The sequence below is a fragment of the Peromyscus maniculatus genome, chromosome 6, assembly GCF_049852395.1.
Source record: "Peromyscus maniculatus bairdii isolate BWxNUB_F1_BW_parent chromosome 6, HU_Pman_BW_mat_3.1, whole genome shotgun sequence".
Taxonomy (NCBI): Eukaryota; Metazoa; Chordata; class Mammalia; order Rodentia; family Cricetidae; genus Peromyscus; species Peromyscus maniculatus.
The window spans coordinates 63,470,030-63,486,861 of record NC_134857.1 but is presented as its reverse complement, the minus strand read 5'-3'; the positions used below and the strand labels follow the sequence as shown (position 1 = coordinate 63,486,861).

The following is a 16,832-nucleotide window of genomic DNA, read 5'->3' as shown; positions in this document are numbered from 1 at the left end:
CTCCATGTGTATGACGTCAGAGTGTGTGTCCCCAGCCTCAGTTTGACTCTTGTGCTGTGGTCTGAATCTCTAAACAGCCTTCAATATCTCTTCCTGGACTGCTGGCCAAGGACAAATTGCAGGAAACTGAGAGAGAGCATCTCCCAAAACACCTGTTCTTCATCTCTCCTTTCCTCCCACAACACTTCCTGGAAGCAAGGCATTCGCTCTTCTCTGTTTCACTCTTTCCACTATTCCCTCCTCCCAGCTTCTTCGGTGCCACCCAGTTCTCCAGGCCAAATGCCCCTCAAGATTCCCTCTCTACTACACCATGCAAATCCCCTCATTCAGGGCCTTCCTTCTTAGCTTGCCTGATGGCTTCCTTTCTACTCTTCAGCAAAAACCTCCCCCCCAAACCTTACTTTATGTATTGTAGTTTGAACTGCCTCCATAGAAAGCTGGTGCAGCTCAGGAGGAATAAGAAAGGATAAACCATTCAGTACAGAGAAAGAAAGTGTCTTAGTTGCTTTTAAATCACTGTGATAAGATACTGCGACCAAGGCAACTTACAGAAGAAAGAGTTTATTTGGGAGCGTATAGTTTCCGATATGAATCCATGACCATCATGGCAAAGGGAATGGCAGCAGGCAGGTAGGTTTGGTGATGGAGCAGTATCTGAGAGTTTATGGTTTTTGAAACCTCAAAGCCCGCTCCCAGTGACACACTTCTTCCAACAAGGCCACACCTCCTAATCCTTCCCAAACAGTTCTACCAACTGAGGACCAAGCATGAGTCTGTGGGGGGCCATTCTCACTCAAATGACCACAAAGAGGAAGGACATTGAGAGAGGAAAAAGATGATTCGGTGCAGAGCCACCACAGTGCCCGCTGCATAGCCCCTTGGTCGGGAAAGAGAAAGCAGAAGCCTATCTGAAAGGTGAGGCAGGTGGCCTGTGAAAGGGACTGGCTCTTCTACCCACACATCAGCTCCAGGGTTAGTGTGACAGTGACTCCTCTGATGGGATGAGTCAGCAGTGAAAGGAACTCCACTTAACCAGTCTTTATGACCCCAGGGGTTGTAGCTGGATATCATTTTGGGAGGCAGCCTGTTGTTTAAAACTGAGTTGTTTTGGAGCCCAAGAACAGGGGACAATCACAAGTTGGGGAGCTTGATGTCACCATGCCAAAGCCTGAGGGACAGAAACAGCTATGTCACAGAAAGGGGAAGAGCAGATACCAGCAACCTAGAGCGCAGGTGACAGATTGTCCAGCTCAGGCTGTGTGCACAGGGTAAGGTAACTCAATCTTTGTGGCCAGGAGCTGACCGCATCATTTAAGAAGAACCTTGGAGTCTGACAGCACTGAGCTTGAGATCAGCCAGGAGATCAACCTCTGGATCCCCATAGTTCACTGCTATAGAGCCTGAGAACTCAGAAGTCACAGCCCTCCAGTACATGTTTAATGCTTACGTGGCTTTGACAGTAAGGTGTGTCGGTCCTCCCCCTGTACAGATATTGGTGCTGTGTTTGCCTTCCTGACTCTCACTGCACTTGAGAGACAACCCCAGACCCCAGTTAGAATATCAGCTACCCCAGACTGAACAAACTGGAGTAGAAGGGCCTAATCAGCCTGCAGACTGCAACACCAAGTGTGGCCAGCAGAGGCCCCTGGTGTGCGAAGAAGAGAAGCTATTGAAGTGAAGGAAGCCAGCTAGCCAACGTCTGTTTAATACAGGCCCAGAGCCAGTGTGAGTCGCAGGAAGGACAAGAATCTACAAGCCTAGATGACCCCACCCTGCATCCACCTGGCACAACCAGTGTTAGAGGACCAGGAAGAAAGTTCCTCCACTACTGCATCATCGCTTTCCCTTGTGGTTCCTTTTTATCTTTTTACAGGACTTTTAGTAGTATTGTTTCCTCTCTTCTTCTTCTTCTCCTTCTCCTTCTTCTTCTTCTTCTTCTTCTTCTTCTTCTTCTTCTTCTTCTTCTTCTTCTTCTTCTTCTCCTCCTCCTCCTCCTCCTCCTCCTCCTCCTCCTCCTCCTTCTCCTCCTCCTCCTCTCCCTCTTCCTCCTCTCCCTCCTCCTCCCCTTCTCTTCCTCCTCCTCCTCTTCTTCCTCTTCCTCTTCTTCCTCCTCCTCTTCATCCTCCTTTTTTCTTTGGAAAGGACATTTTTATGTTTTTCTTTTTTGTTTCTCTTCCTGCAGTTATGTAATTTTGCTTATGCATTTTCCCATTATTTTGTTTCTCATTTTTCCCCTTAGATCTGAAAAACTTTGAATAAAGTAGCAGGGTCCAAAATCAACATTAAAAACTGAGGAGCTTCTCTACATACCAATTACAAACTCATCAAGTAAGAAACCAAGAAAAAAATCCCATTCATAGTAAAAGACCTCTATGGTGAAAACTTTAAAACACTGAGGGCAGAAATGTGACCTACAGATTCAATACAATCACCGTGGAAATCCTAACATTCTTCATAGAACTTGAAAAAATGCAAACACTGCACATAGAAACTGAGAAGACCCTGAAGAGACAAATCAATGTACCAGGAAGACCCAGGCTGGACAAATCACAGTCTCTCATTCCAAAATAGACAAAAGCATATGACAAAAGCAGCATGGTACAAACACAGGATCAGACTGGTTGACGAGAGTAAACCCACATGCCAAATTTAATTGAACAGACTGTTTTTAAAAGAAATGCAAATGGTCGGTAAATATTTGGGGAAATGATCTATATCCTTAGACATGGGGAAATGAGAACAAAAACCACTTTGAGCTTCCATTTCATCTCATTCCAAATGGCTGTCACCACAGAAATAGCAAATGCTGGCAAGGATGTGGCAAAAGAGGAACCGTCATCCACTCCTGGTAGAATGTCAGCTGATGTAGCACTACGGATTCCTATAGTAATTCTGTGAGAATCAAAAACTAGAATGGCCATGTAAGCTAGATACTCCCTCCCCAGGTCTATACTGGAAGGAATCCAAGCCAGCAGGCCACAAAGATATTTACACATCCATGTTAATTTCCCAACTATTCACAATAGCCAAGACATGAACAAGCCTAGATCTTAACAGCAGATGAATAGATGATGTGGTGAACATGCACACAAGAGAGTTCTATTCAGCCATGAAGAATGGTGAAATCATGACATTTGCAGGAAAACAGATCAAGCAAGATCATCATGTTAAGAGAAATAAGCCAGACTAAGAAAGATAAGTACAAATTCTCTCATTTGTGAACTCTAGATTTAAATAAAAAAAAATCATCTATCTCTTTATCTACACACACACACACACACACACACACACACACACACACACACACACAGTAGAAGGGCATCTCTGAGGGAAGGGGGAAGGAACCCAAAGGAGGAAGTAGTAATAATAAAGGGTGTGAAGAGTTGGGGATTTAGCTCAGCAGTAGAGTTCTTGCCTAGCAAGCACAAGTCCTCAGCTCTGGGGGGGAAAAATGTAAAAAAAAAAAAAAAAAAAAGTAAAGGGTGTGAGGCAAAATATCAAATACTGTATTTTTCTCATATGTGAAATCTATCAAATATATGTACATTCATGGCATACAAATGCATACGAAAGTATAGAGTGAAGACAATAAAACGGGACATTAATGTTAATGTTAATGAAGTTAATTTATTGTCAGATTTCAATTCTCCGAGGAAGGCAATCTTACTGATCATAATTTTCCAAGGCCTTCCCTGAGTTGCTCTCTGTGGAGATGGCTGTCCTGAGGAATGCACCATCCATTTTTACACACACACAAAGGCCTCCAGCCACAGCGGGAAGAACTCACCACTGGTTGTCAGTAAACATGTGCATATCATGATAGAAGGCCTCTGAATTGCTGTGTCACCTCCAAGTTCTCTAAGACGTCACCTTCTACCAGAAAATGTCATTTCTTTCCTATCTTTATATTATGTGTTAAACAAAATTGCAGTGTTCTGTGGATGAGGCACTGTGGCCAGAGAAGTCAGCAGAGATTGAGAATGGCTGTCTTAGTTAGGGCTTCTATTACCATGAAGAGACACCATGACCACAACTCTTATTAAAAGGCAATGTTTATTTGGGGTGGCTCACTTCAGTCCATTACCATCATGGTGGGACATGGCAGCAGGCAGGCAGACATGGTGCTGGAGAAGCAGCTGAGAGTCCTACATGTTGCAGGCAACAGGAAGTGGTCTGAGACACTGGGGGCGGTATCTTGAGCATATATGAGACCTCAAAGCCCACCTCTACAGTGACACACTTCCTCCAACATGACCACACCTACTCCAACAGGGTCACACCTCCTAATAGTGCCACTTCCTTTGGGGGGCATTTTCTTTCAAACCATGACAATGGCAAAGTCAGAAGTGGCATCTGAGGGTTATGACTCTCGGTAAAGTTCATCTCAATACAAGGACCAAAGTACACTAACTGTGAAGCAGAACAAGGACTAAGGTGCCCTGCAGACTAGAGTCATGCCTTGACTCCGAGAGTGGCTTCACGGTAGCACTCCATCTAACTTTGGCTGGTGGTGGCGCTAAAGTAAGAAACCTCAGGACCTGTGACCAACCACACCTAGGCCTCCATCACCACTTGCCTGACATGACTTTGTCACTCACCAAGAGCTACATAATATTCCTGCAGCGGCAACTCCTCTGGTAAGCCCTACTGAGATATTTCGTCAGCTTCCTTGGCCTAGGCCAGAAAGTCTACTGGGAGATACGACAGACTTCTGAAAGCAAAAAACATCTCAGCGTCCATTGCCACAGCACAAGGAGCCACTAAAACTCACAACACAACTTAGGTTTGTTCCATATCCATCTTTCCACACGAAGAGCCTCATTTTTTGTTTAGTCCTGTTTTTTGTTGTTTCAGTTTTTAAAAAGAAATATTGATTTTAATCTCATCAAGTTTCTTCATTTCCAAAATTATCATTTACTACTATTTATTAATACATAAGATGTAGGTATTAATACATAAGGATCAGGGAGATGGCTCAGCAGGTCTTGCTGGCTGTGCAGCCTGATGATCTGAGTTCAATCCTGGGGACCCACATAAAAGGTCAGATGCAATAGCCCCCATCTGTGATTTCAGCACTCTCTATTGTGAGATATGAGGCGGACACAGGAGAATGAGATGAAACCTTGTCGGCTAGTACACAGAGCTGCAGTAGAGACAAAAGAGACCGTGCCTCAAAACAAGGTGGAAGAACTGAAAATCTGCCCTCTGACCATCACACACATGTTGTGCATGCATTCACCAGTACAGTCACACATCTGCATGTGCATACACAAACACACACACACACAAAAACCCATATCATGCATTGCACACTTCCTATGAGTTAAGAATTACTCTAAACGTGTGTATTGGGTCATCATTCACAAAACAAGCAAACTGATGCTGTTGCTATCTATATTTTGTAGATAAGGAAATGAAGGCCCATTTCCCAAAACAGCAAGGCTGGTGAGAGGTATACCAGATATTCAGACCCAGGTACCTTGATCCCAAGGTCCATATTTTCTGTCAGTGTGTTGTGTCTTATCATCATATTCATAGTTATGAACACTGTCATGCACTGTCACTCACCTTCAAACCCAGAGCACAGGCTACAAAGCAGTGTAGCCCAGAGATTCCATGTTACATTTCTCCTTTCAGTGTAAACTCAAGTGTGTGTGACCACATTCTACAACCAGGAAGTCATAGTAGGTAAGGGTTTGGGTGGGAGAGAGAAGGAAGCCATTAAGCTCATTCAGAGCCTAAAACAGGTCCTCAAATAAAGCCAAGGGCACCTACCACACACAACAGTAACTAAGATGCTAAGCTGTGTCGTCCAGATAACCAGAGATGATAGTAGGTGACCTAGACATATTTTGATCGTAAGTACACATGGTTGTTGTGGGAACATCTGCTTCCTGCGAGCAGGTAGCAGGATTCACTTTATCCATAATAACACATACCTATGCAGACAATGGAAATACAAATATCTAAGGTGGTGTACTTTAAGTAAATGTGTATGTGCAGTCAACAATGAGAGTGTCGGCATCTGGGTGAGGGAGACAAAAGGCTCCTCAGGACAGGCAATGCAAAGCAGATCATAAGTCCCAAAGAACCGAGACAACTACAGTGATGGAATAAACTTTACGATACACCTGACACACGTGACAATTGAATGCAGAAGGACAGGGGGGAGAACCCGGACTAGCCACCACCCTCTCTGCAGCGCCTTGTCTGCTGCATGCACACTGCAGCACACTGCAGCACACTTCCCTTCTCCAGCTTAGGAGATCAAGAACATGAGAAAGTGCAGATGACTCAAACACCAGTACACTGGATTCCATCAAGGTACATAGAATCCGGCGTTTTCACTTATCCAGGGGAATGATGTCACACACACACACACACACACACACACACACAACAGACAAGCATTAAGGAAAGAGGCCACAGAACAAGAAGTCACTAGGTGAATATCCTTGCAAGCTTACCATAGACAAGAAGGGAGCATGGGGAGTCAGAGCCAGGGTGATGGCAACAGGTATAAAACACACACACACACACACACACACACACACACACACACACATAACAGACAAGCATTAAGGAAAGAGGCCACAGAACAAGAAGTCACTAGGTGAATATCCTTGCAAGCTTACCATAGACAAGAAGGGGGCATGGGGAGTCAGAGCCAGGGTGATGGCAACAGGTATAAAACACACACACACACACACACACACACACACACACACACACACACACACACACACACACACACAGGACATAAGGATATAAGAAATTCTGAAGGTCTTGCCAATTGTGGTCAGACCTAGAGAAATTCCAAGTGTTACTGAGACTGGAAAACAAAAACAAAAACAAAAACACCTTCCCAGTAGAGTCTCTTATTTCTGAAGGCGGCATGGCCTCTTGGTACAAGGCCCTCAAACTGTTCCTCGGGTCGCTTTTGTTCATATCCTTACTATCCCAGCCATGATTGCTGCTCTGCCCTTGACACTTGCAACACTGGTGAGTGGCCTTCCCTTCAATCATGCAAACCCCTGGGCTGGTGTTGAGCAGCAGAGTGCAACTGAAACAAAGCTAGCACACACAGGAAGACTTTGCTACAGAGGACCATCAGTCAAAAGGAAACCATTCCCAAGGATACCGTGAATTAGAAGCAACTTGATCTTATTCTAGCCATGGAGCACAGCAGCCCTCCAGTCTGCCCATTGGCCCATGTCTCCCCAGATGGCAGGATCCGTCTTTAATGGCACCCCCTCCTATACAGGCTTCTCCAAGGAGACTGTGAGATATACACAGCCCTAATTGGAAATACAAAAACAAGCTTCTCCCCCAATATATTGACATGGGACATGACATTACTCATCATCCTTCTGATTTTCAAGAAGGCATAGCCTGACAACCTCCAACTCACAGCAAACACAGGTATATTAACATACCAAGTGCATTAATGCCTCTGTTGAGAAGGTACAGTACCAAAATAAGAGTTTCAAATATGAGCGGATTGATGTAAAGGGGGGCATTTAGAGGATAGTGTATTATTCCCTTACAGGATATTGAGGAGATTTTTTTCAGTTTGTTTCTTATTTTGTTTCTGCTCAATTTTTGACAAAAGTGACCTGAGTAGACATGAGTTCTAAAGGAGGCAAGGGGGAAGAGAGAAGAAGGAGGAGGACCATGCATTTAAGCTGGGGAAGGTTAGGTTTGAGATGCCAAATGCATGCAGTCGAAACATGCACCCACCAGACCAAAATAATAAAAAACAAATTGAGAATTAATCTGAAGCTTATAAGGGAGGTTGACCCTTCGGATGGGGAAAAGAGGGTTCTGAGAATGTTGGAAAAGGGAGAGAGTAAAGAAAAAAAGAGAGGTGGAAGGAAGAGAGAAACTTCAGAAGCCGCTGCCATCCTGAGTGTGAAGTGGAGGAAAAAAAGAGAAACAGGCAAGAGAGAGGCAGGAAGGAAGGCAGTGAGAGAAAAGACGTGGGGGGGGGGGGCAGGGGGCAGACGCATCCAGAAAAGAGGAAGTAGGGGGTACAAGTCCAAAACGCTCCAGGGATAAATGAGGTCACAAGGTTGAAGAGCCCATTGGATGTGGATGAGGAGAACATATAGAAATGCTGTTTGGCAGGCAGGATTTAGTGTGGTGGCAGAGGAAGTTCAGAACAGGGGATACAGGCACCAAGTGGAAGGCAGATGCCATTCACTCAGGAGGCTGATGGGGAAGAGGGCCAGAACACCGGGCTCACACCTCTGATGGACCTGCCCACTGTACCCAGCAGTGTCCCAGTACCAAGAACTGCTCTGCGGTGTAATAGATACTCAGTAAATATTTGTTCCTCTGTGGTCCTTTATTCAATGGATGTGGCCGTTTGATTAAATAAACGAGTTAGTGGGTAAATTCTCCTGGTTCTTGAGGGGCTACGAAGGAATAGTCCTGGGCCCATGCTTGTGCCACTCAGGTATGAGAGGTCTGGTTAACACTGTCTTCCAATTGGCTTCTAAGTAGGGGTTGTGAGTGCAGTTCACATCACAGCAGAGGGGAGCCTCTTTTGGAGGCTGAAGTTAGCTTTAGGGGCAGTGTGACCTGAGAAAAAAGTATTCTCAAGTTAGACACCTGAACTGGACGTGGACAGCTGCTGGATGTCTGGGAATGAATCCCTCTCTGTCAAAACCACAGCTTTTAAAACTGTGTATCATAATCCCATGCAGTCATATCATTCAGTGTGGGGGTCGCAAAACATTTGGCAAAAGTAAAAGGTTTCTAAATGCATGACAACCAAAAATGGAGTGAAAATCCCCCACGTAATGAATCCAGGGATTGTGGCAGCAGTTACCCATGCTGCAGAGTGCAACTTTACTGCAGCCTTGGCCCTAAACACCTAGCACACGCACTTTGCACCACACCTGCCAAGACACCAGGCAACCTTCATAAACCCTGCCTGAATCACTTCAGCTCAGATTCCAGGCTGTTGTGTGTTAGCAGGACGTTGACTGTTCATACAAAGTGTGTCTACTCTTCCAGCAGCATAAGGTTTTAATTACAGAAAACAAAGACTTTTAATATGTCCCCCCATCATGCCTTAGCGTGAACAAATTGCATTGCTTTGTGTCAGAATGTTTGATTTTAAACACTGCTTTCTAAGTTGCTGACTTGACTTTCCTTTAAAAAAAAAAAATTCAATGGATTTTGGCTTGAGATTAAGACAGAATTTCCAAGAATTTCTGAACTAGCCCCGACATACTTCTGCCATCTTGTACTACATTACTTGTGCGAGGCAGCATTCTCAGCAACAATGATTATAAAACTAAACTGTAGATCAATTCTGAAACATACTGAGGATATTCTACTTATTGCAACATTAAATATGCACCCAAGTTTCTTCTTTATGTAAAATTAACCGAGCACATTCATCTCCTTATTATGTAAATCTGCTTTTTCTTTAATAAATGGAAATACGTTATATACCAATCAATTACATGTATTTAAATATATATATATTAAGTAAGTATATATACTGATCAATTATCTTATGATTTATTATCAGTAGATGTTTAATGTGTATGCTTGTGTTATGTGCCAGAGATCACATAAAAATTTCTCAGAACAAAGGAGGTATCAGTGGAAAAGTTTGAGAAGCCTTACTCTAGACCAAAATGGCACCAAGAGACTGAAAGGAATTCTGGGTAGTACATTGCTAAGAAGTGGCTTTCCATGAGGAGCAGGTAGGGAGAAAGGAATGAAGTCATTGAGGCAAGTGCCCACAGAGCTAGCTGTCATAGTCAGCTTTCTTTACTATAACAAAATACTCGAGATCGGCAACTTATAGAGAGAAAGGGTGATTTTTGACTCAGTTTTAATCTCACTATGTGAAAGGCTAAGGCAGAAGGAAAGTGAGTGCTGGGATATGTAATGAGACTATATTGAGAAACTAAACAGGAACAGTGGAAAGGGAGTGGGTGAGGGAAAGAGAGGGCAAAGAAAAAAGTGGGGAGAATAAAAACACAGAAAGAAAACACCCTAGAATTCAGGGGACAGTCACAGCCACAGGACTAGAAAAGTTCACACAGCCACTGAGGGGAAGCCACTGAAGTCAGCAAGGAGAGGGTCTCTACAACTCATCAATAGCCAGACAGATGCCTGGAATCTCGAGAAAGTCTAATCAGCACAATTCCATGCTGTCTCCAGGAGCACGGGGACGCTGGAGTCCTCAGAGATGCAGCTTGAGCCCAGATGAGCCACCACAATGGGTCCAGCACACATGGGGACGTGAGGGGATAGCTTCATCTTTGGTGGCAGAACCATTTCACAGTTTGAGAAACAGTTCTATAGATGGATTCTCATCAAAAGAGTCACAATGAATCCATATTTTCTCCTTCAAACAAAGCTATATTTTATTAGTATCGTGCCAAGATCAGCAGGCCTCCCAAGCAGAAGAAATCTTGGAAATCACCCGTTCTAACCTTTCCCCTGTCATGATTTTATTGTTAAAATCTGATGGCGCCAGGCATCAATGGGTTCCTGCATTTCTCAGTCTCTTCTTCGGTGTTCCTAAGTCTACTTGGCTGACCTCTGGATAGTGGTAGAACTAATACATGTCCCTCTCAAGGCTGTCTCCATTTCAAGCAGACAATGGCCTCTAGCCCATATAACATCAGACTCTATCTAAAGAGATGAAAGACTTTGGTGTTGTTAGCCTCTAATACCTGTGGACTCCTCTGTTTCAGCAGGGAGTAGTAACTGCTTTTCAAACCACCTTTGAATAACTCAGAGCTGCTAATAAGCTGGAGTGGAGACTCTTATACTATGTGTGACATCTTTATATCATATTACCCTGGGCCTCCACGTTTATAAAATAGGTATGTAAATTAAACATCTATTGATGATGAATCACACATAAATTTATTTTATGGTAATTGGTATATAGATAATTTTACCATTTATTAAGACAAAACCAAATTTGAATACTAATACGATGGGTAATTTTGTTTAATTTTACACAGCTCTTGGCTGAATATTTGATACTGCACGATATAGAATATCTTCAGTATTTTTCAGAATTAATCCACATTTTGATTTTGTAATCACTAATGTTGAGAACATGGCTTCACGTAAATATACAGTACAAAATTACAGGTGTATGTTTAGGACCATGTCAGAAATTATTGAAAATTCTCTACAATCCCAAGTCAAAATTCACTGAACAGTTTTATGAAAGTCAACAGCTTAGGTAGTAGTTTTTAAAAGCAAGCATTCTAACCCAAAACAATCCTATGAAATACTGATTTGTTATCTATATATTGAGAAATAAAGGTGGGGAGATGTTAAAGGTATTTATTTTCTATAGTTAAAGCATTATGTTACTAAGAGCAAAAAAGGCAGATAATGCAAACCTGCAGTCCCACAGCTTGGGAGGTGGAACCCTACATAGTAAGTTCAAAAGCTAAGTATGGCTACAGCAGACCCTGAATCTTTCTTAAGCACAAAGTATATATAAGTATATATTATATATTATATATAAGTATGTATTATACATATAATCATATAAATTATAGATATATAATATATAAATAAATTCATATTGCTATATATAGTAAAATAACAATAAAAATAAAAGTAAACACTGCAGTTCAAATGAGACTCCTAGTCTGAGCACAGGTATTTCTGGGAATGTTCGCCAGTGCTACGTGATTGGCAGACACATGAAATGCCAACTGCACATGTTGTCTGCGTATTCAGAAGCAAGACTGTAGTGAAGTCACATGATACAACACAGGAATTCCTCTAATTTGGTTTAAGTCTAATTTTGAAGTAATTTTTGGTCTTGGGGAGTTGTCTTACTTTTTACAACCTGCATAGTCTATCATAGGATCTCATATGGTCATGACCCACATTTCCAGAGACCGGGAGCTAGAGAAGGGATTAAGATTACTCTTCACTACAAAGCTGAAAAGATATAAGCAATCACGAAGCCCGTTCTGTACAGTATGAAAACATCTCACTTTTCTAAAGGTTGTCAGGGGTGTACTTTATAAAAGCTAAAGCCTGGGCCTCCTCACTGAAAAGAGGAGAGTACAGGGCAGAGGGTTGAAATCCACTAGACTCAGTGCTAACTGAAGCCTGGTCCAGCAGTCAGTCATCTTTACCCTCTTTATCCCCTCAAGTCATCCTGGAGTAACTAAGTCAATCTTGGCAATGTGTGTGTCTCACTCACGCCAGGTAAGAATAGAATGGAAGCAATAAGGAAGGACAGCCTGAGGGGCAGAACACAGCACTCTGGCAGGTGCAGAAGAGATCCTGAGAACTCTAGAGAATACCCCACAAACAGCAAAGCACAGGACAGGGCCTGAGGTAAATATGATGGGATGCAGTGATTCTCTGCTCCTCCATAGTGAAGTCCTCTGGAGGATCTCAGGCCACAAACACGATGGCTACAATGTCTCGCGGTCCTCAATAACCTTAGTAAACTCATAAAGAAGGTGGGAAATGCCCTCAGAGGGTCTTTGGAGGGGGGTCGTTCAAAAGCATTCAACGTTTGAAAACATGAAGACTACCCTGAGTCCTGAGACACCATATAAAGGTCTCAAAAGTGTGTTCTATTGACTATGGCCTGATATCTGCTTTGGGACAATGGGTGGTCCCTCGCAATTAGATATGGGGGCACTCCTGTATGAAGGAAACTGGGCTCCCAGAAGAAAGAACCAAGAAAAGTCTCCTGACCTTAGAGACCACATGACCAAGACATGATACAAAGCTGTGGGGATTAGGTAATGTGTTTGCCTCTCACTGGAGGGTCTACAGCAGCTATCCTTGCTTCTGGAACCAGGACACAACCATCCATGTCACCTTTTCCCAGACAGACTTATATCCTCACCAACCATCCCAGGCTTTGAACTGGACCGAGAGACCTGATACACTCACCTGCAGGAAGCAATGTCCAACTGGAGCATGCTCAGCCAGGGTGACATTATACACCTGCCACCGGAAAACGGGCTCATTGTCGTTCACGTCGTCCACAGTAATGCTCACCAGGCACGTGGCAGAAAGTGGAGGCTCTCCGAAGTCCTGGGCCACCACTCTCAGCTCCACTGCCTCCTGAACCTCTCGGTCTAGAGCTCTGAGAGTGCTGATCAAACCATTGTCAGGGTTGATGCTGAAGGATGGGACGCACTCTGCCTTGGGTGACAGAGCCTCAGAGTCGCAGGGACCCGAGAGTTGCACTAGCGCATATCGCAGCCTGGCGTGATCTGTGCCAGCCTGGTCGGCATCCAAAGCGCTGACCCAAACCACCGAGGTCCCTGGGACAGCGGCCTCGGACACCGAGGCCCAGTAATACTCCTGGCTGAAGACAGGTGGCTGGTCGTTGAGGTCCGAGACCCAGAGCAGCAGAGACTCCTCGGTGCTCAATGGTGGAGACCCTGCATCCGTGGCCACTAGTCTTAATTCGTATAGATCTCGGTTTTCCCTGTCCAAGAGGCCCTCGATGCAAAGGAAAAATACTCCAGGAGGGCCGCCTGGCTGCAGCGCGAAGGCTCCATTCCCACCCTCCAAGGACAGCTTGATGCTACCTGCCCCAAGGCGTGCACCAAGCACCCCGGTAGCCTCCTCTTCCTTCTCTGGGTCACCATCTGCGTCGGACACCGAAACTCGAGCCACATAGTCTCCTGGACGGGCGCCCTCAGAGATGCGGGCCGTGCCTCCCTCGGTAAGAAAGAGCAGGTGGATGGCGGGCGGGTTGTCATTCACGTCCAGCACATCAATAGACACGCGCACGGTGGCTACCTCTGGCTCTGCGCCCCCGTCGCGTGCCTGGACCACCAGCTGGTGCCAGGCCTGCTGCTCGCGATCTAAAGGTCTCTGCACCCGCACCACGCCGCTCAGCTCCTCCACCGAGAAATAGCCCGGATCGCCCGGTGGCCCGCCAGCTGTGCCTGCCAAGGACACTTGCCGCTCCCGGATGCTGTAGCGCACCAAGCCATTGGGACCCAAGTCGCGATCAGTGGCACGCACGCGACACACCTCGGCGCCCGGCTGGGCGTCCTCACGTACTGCGGCGCGGTACTCCGCCTGCTCGAAAACTGGCGGGTTGTCGTTCTCATCCAGCACACGCAGCTGCACGTGCAGGCGGCCAGTGCGCGGAGGACTGCCACCGTCCCAAGCTTCAATCTGCAGCTCGTGCGCCGCCGCCTCCTCTCGGTCCAAGCGCCTCAGCAGCACCAAGTCTAAGGGCTCCAGTGGTGTTGAGGACACCGGCTGAGACGACGACACAGGTGGCCCCGGCGACCCGTAGCGCAACTGGAAGAAGGGCCCTGCGGGGTCCTGGGGCAGGTTGGACGCTTGCAGCAAGGTGTAACCCTGGATGCTAAACAGTCCTGCGTCCGGGTCCTGGGCACCTGGCAGGCGGAAAGCAGTACCTGGGGGGCTGAGTTCCGACACGTCCAGCTGCAGGGAGTCGAGGGGAAAGTGGGGCGAGTGGTCGTTCACATCGTTGACGCGGATCTCCACCTGCACCACTTCGCCCAACAGCGTGGCCGCCACGAAGCTGTAGTGGTTCCGCCGCTCGCGGTCCAGACGCCGTGCTGTGCGGATGATGCCGGTGTCCGGGTGCACGTGGAAGTCGTCCAGCAGCGGGGAGTCCTCCGAGTCCTCCGACAGAAAGAAGCCGTTCTCTTCCAGCTGCTGCGCGACTGGCAACCCCGCACGAATGTCACCTACCAGTGTGTCCGGGGGCAGCCCCTCGTCCACAGAGAGGCTGAGGTTGAACACCTGGGCAGACAAACCCGAGGCAGCCCACAGCCAGGCGTGCACGAAGAACCGGAGCAGGGAGCGCGGCGCCCCGGAGCCGCAGGGCCGCCCACGGGGTGACCCCGCCGGCTGACGCCCTTCGCCCATCCTCCGCCCAGCAGAGCTCATTTCTTCCCCAGCTCTTTAGGAAGGCTCCGGATAGCGGCCAGCTTGTGGCGGGACCGCAGAACAATCCAGGAGCCTCTTCAGTATCTGAGCCAGAGAAGAAAAGACTTTGTTTGGCAAACAAACCAAAGGACCCAGGAGTTCCCAGGGTGACATCTGCAACTGGTGCAGACGTCCTCTGCCGGCAGCGCAGGCAGGCGGGGCTTCTCTAGCTGCCTCTGCCGCCGCGGCCACCTCTCCAACCCCTGGATGTCTTTAAGCAAGTTCCATAGCTTTTCCTCTCTTCTGTTCTTTTTACATCTGTTCCTTGTTCTGCTCGGCTGGCTGTTTCCCCCTGGTAAAGTCAGGTGCATTATTTCTTTTGCCAAAAAGGAGGAAATTATTTAAAGCGCGCACACAGGGAGGAAGGGAATCTGGCCGGGAAGTGGGTGGAGTAAGGGCGGGGAAGCTGAGAGAGGGCGCAGGGTGGGAGGAACGGTGGGAGGCGCGGCTCCCGCAGCCCGCTGCTACAGGGACCGTAGCTCTTCACCCCACCTCCACCGGCGTCCCCGGGCGCTGGGGACTGCGCAGCGCCTTCTCTGACCCAGCCCCCTACTCCTCAGTCCCCTCCCCATGCGTGATGCGCCTGGCACCAGGGAGAATTCCAACCTGACAGCCTCGGTTCTGTAGCAGGACTAAAAAGGAGCCGGTCGGCTGGACATTCAGCCCAGGACTGTGGTGCTGATGGAGGAGACGCAGACCGGTTGTCTGGCCTGGCTTTGCGTGCAAAGTGTACCGGGTTGGGGGTGAGGCCAGCTGACTGCCCGCACGCTCCCCCTCCATCCTCCGGACAGCCCCTTGGGCGGGCTTGCCCTTGACTAGGGCCGAGCGAAGAAGGTTAGGGGTTATTATGATCACTCTGGGGAGCCAAACTTGTGCTCTCTATTTGGCGAGAGAACCTCGTCCCTAACGGAAGGCCAGATGGAGTCAAAGGCCGATGCACAGCTGGGGCCAGTTTGACTGCAAAGAAGGCGGAACTTGGAAAGAAAGGGAAAAAAAAATAAGCCCTTCCAGAAAACCAACAAAATCTGTGACACACATGGTGTAAAGCACGCTTTATTGTGCCGCGCTACTATTCAGCGACGTGCGGGCGTCTTGTCACTCGCCTCTGCCACCCGTGATGACGACAATGGATGGGGCTTGCCAACCTTTTTAGGCATCCAGCGCCATCATACCTCCCAGCACATTTTATGATCGTGATTTATGGGCAGACGGACCGCATGGCTTAAGCACCAGCACCTAAGCTCTTCCTCCACCCCTAAGGAAAGAACGTTGTGAGGGACCTGCTGTGGAGACCACTTCCAAAGTAGCGTGGGGCTGAACCCGAAGACAATCCCACTCCGCCTGCGCTGTCTCCGTTTCCCTCCAGTTATTTATAATTATCGGTAGAAACTGATAAATGGCCTCTAATAAAGTATGCTCCAGCGAAGAAGTCTGCCCTCTTGAGAATGGCCAGCCATATGTATGTAGCGGAAGGTTTCTGCAGTTTTGCATTTCGGCCAGAAGGAAGAATTAATTTCCTAGATACTGTTCTGGGCTAGAGGGAGAGCCAAAAAAGCCCAGCATACTGGTCCCCAGTAACCCCAGAGAGATGCCTTTTGAAATTCAGTGGCCTATGCATATCACTGCTAATCAGCAGCCACACCACCCTCTACCTCCGACACAATAATAATAAAACCATTTTCCGTGCAGTAGATGTGTTGTATGTAAATAGAGATACTATTAAAATAAAGTCCGCCTCCTTTTTATCAATGAAGTACCCTTAAGCATTCGGAGATCTGACGAGACTTTGGAGCCTTCTTTCCCACCTGACGCAAGGCACCAGGAGTCTTCTCCCTGGTCCCTTTATAAGTGGCTCTCCATCAAGCGTTCAGATTGAGTTTCGA

General features: G+C 46.9%; 1 protein-coding gene across 2 annotated transcripts in view; it reads right to left on the bottom strand.

Annotated features, from left to right (window-relative positions):
* Dchs2 (dachsous cadherin-related 2) overlaps positions 1-16,630 on the bottom strand; it is a 213,542-nt gene extending 196,912 nt beyond the window's left edge. For both annotated transcript variants that reach the window (XM_016003822.3, XM_042279201.2), the window contains exon 1: positions 12,919-16,630. In XM_016003822.3, coding sequence (XP_015859308.1) covers positions 12,919-14,910 — 1,992 coding nt within the window. In that variant the 5' untranslated portion in view covers positions 14,911-16,630. The remainder of the gene's footprint in view (positions 1-12,918) is intronic.
* Between the last annotated feature and the right edge of the window lie 202 nt (positions 16,631-16,832).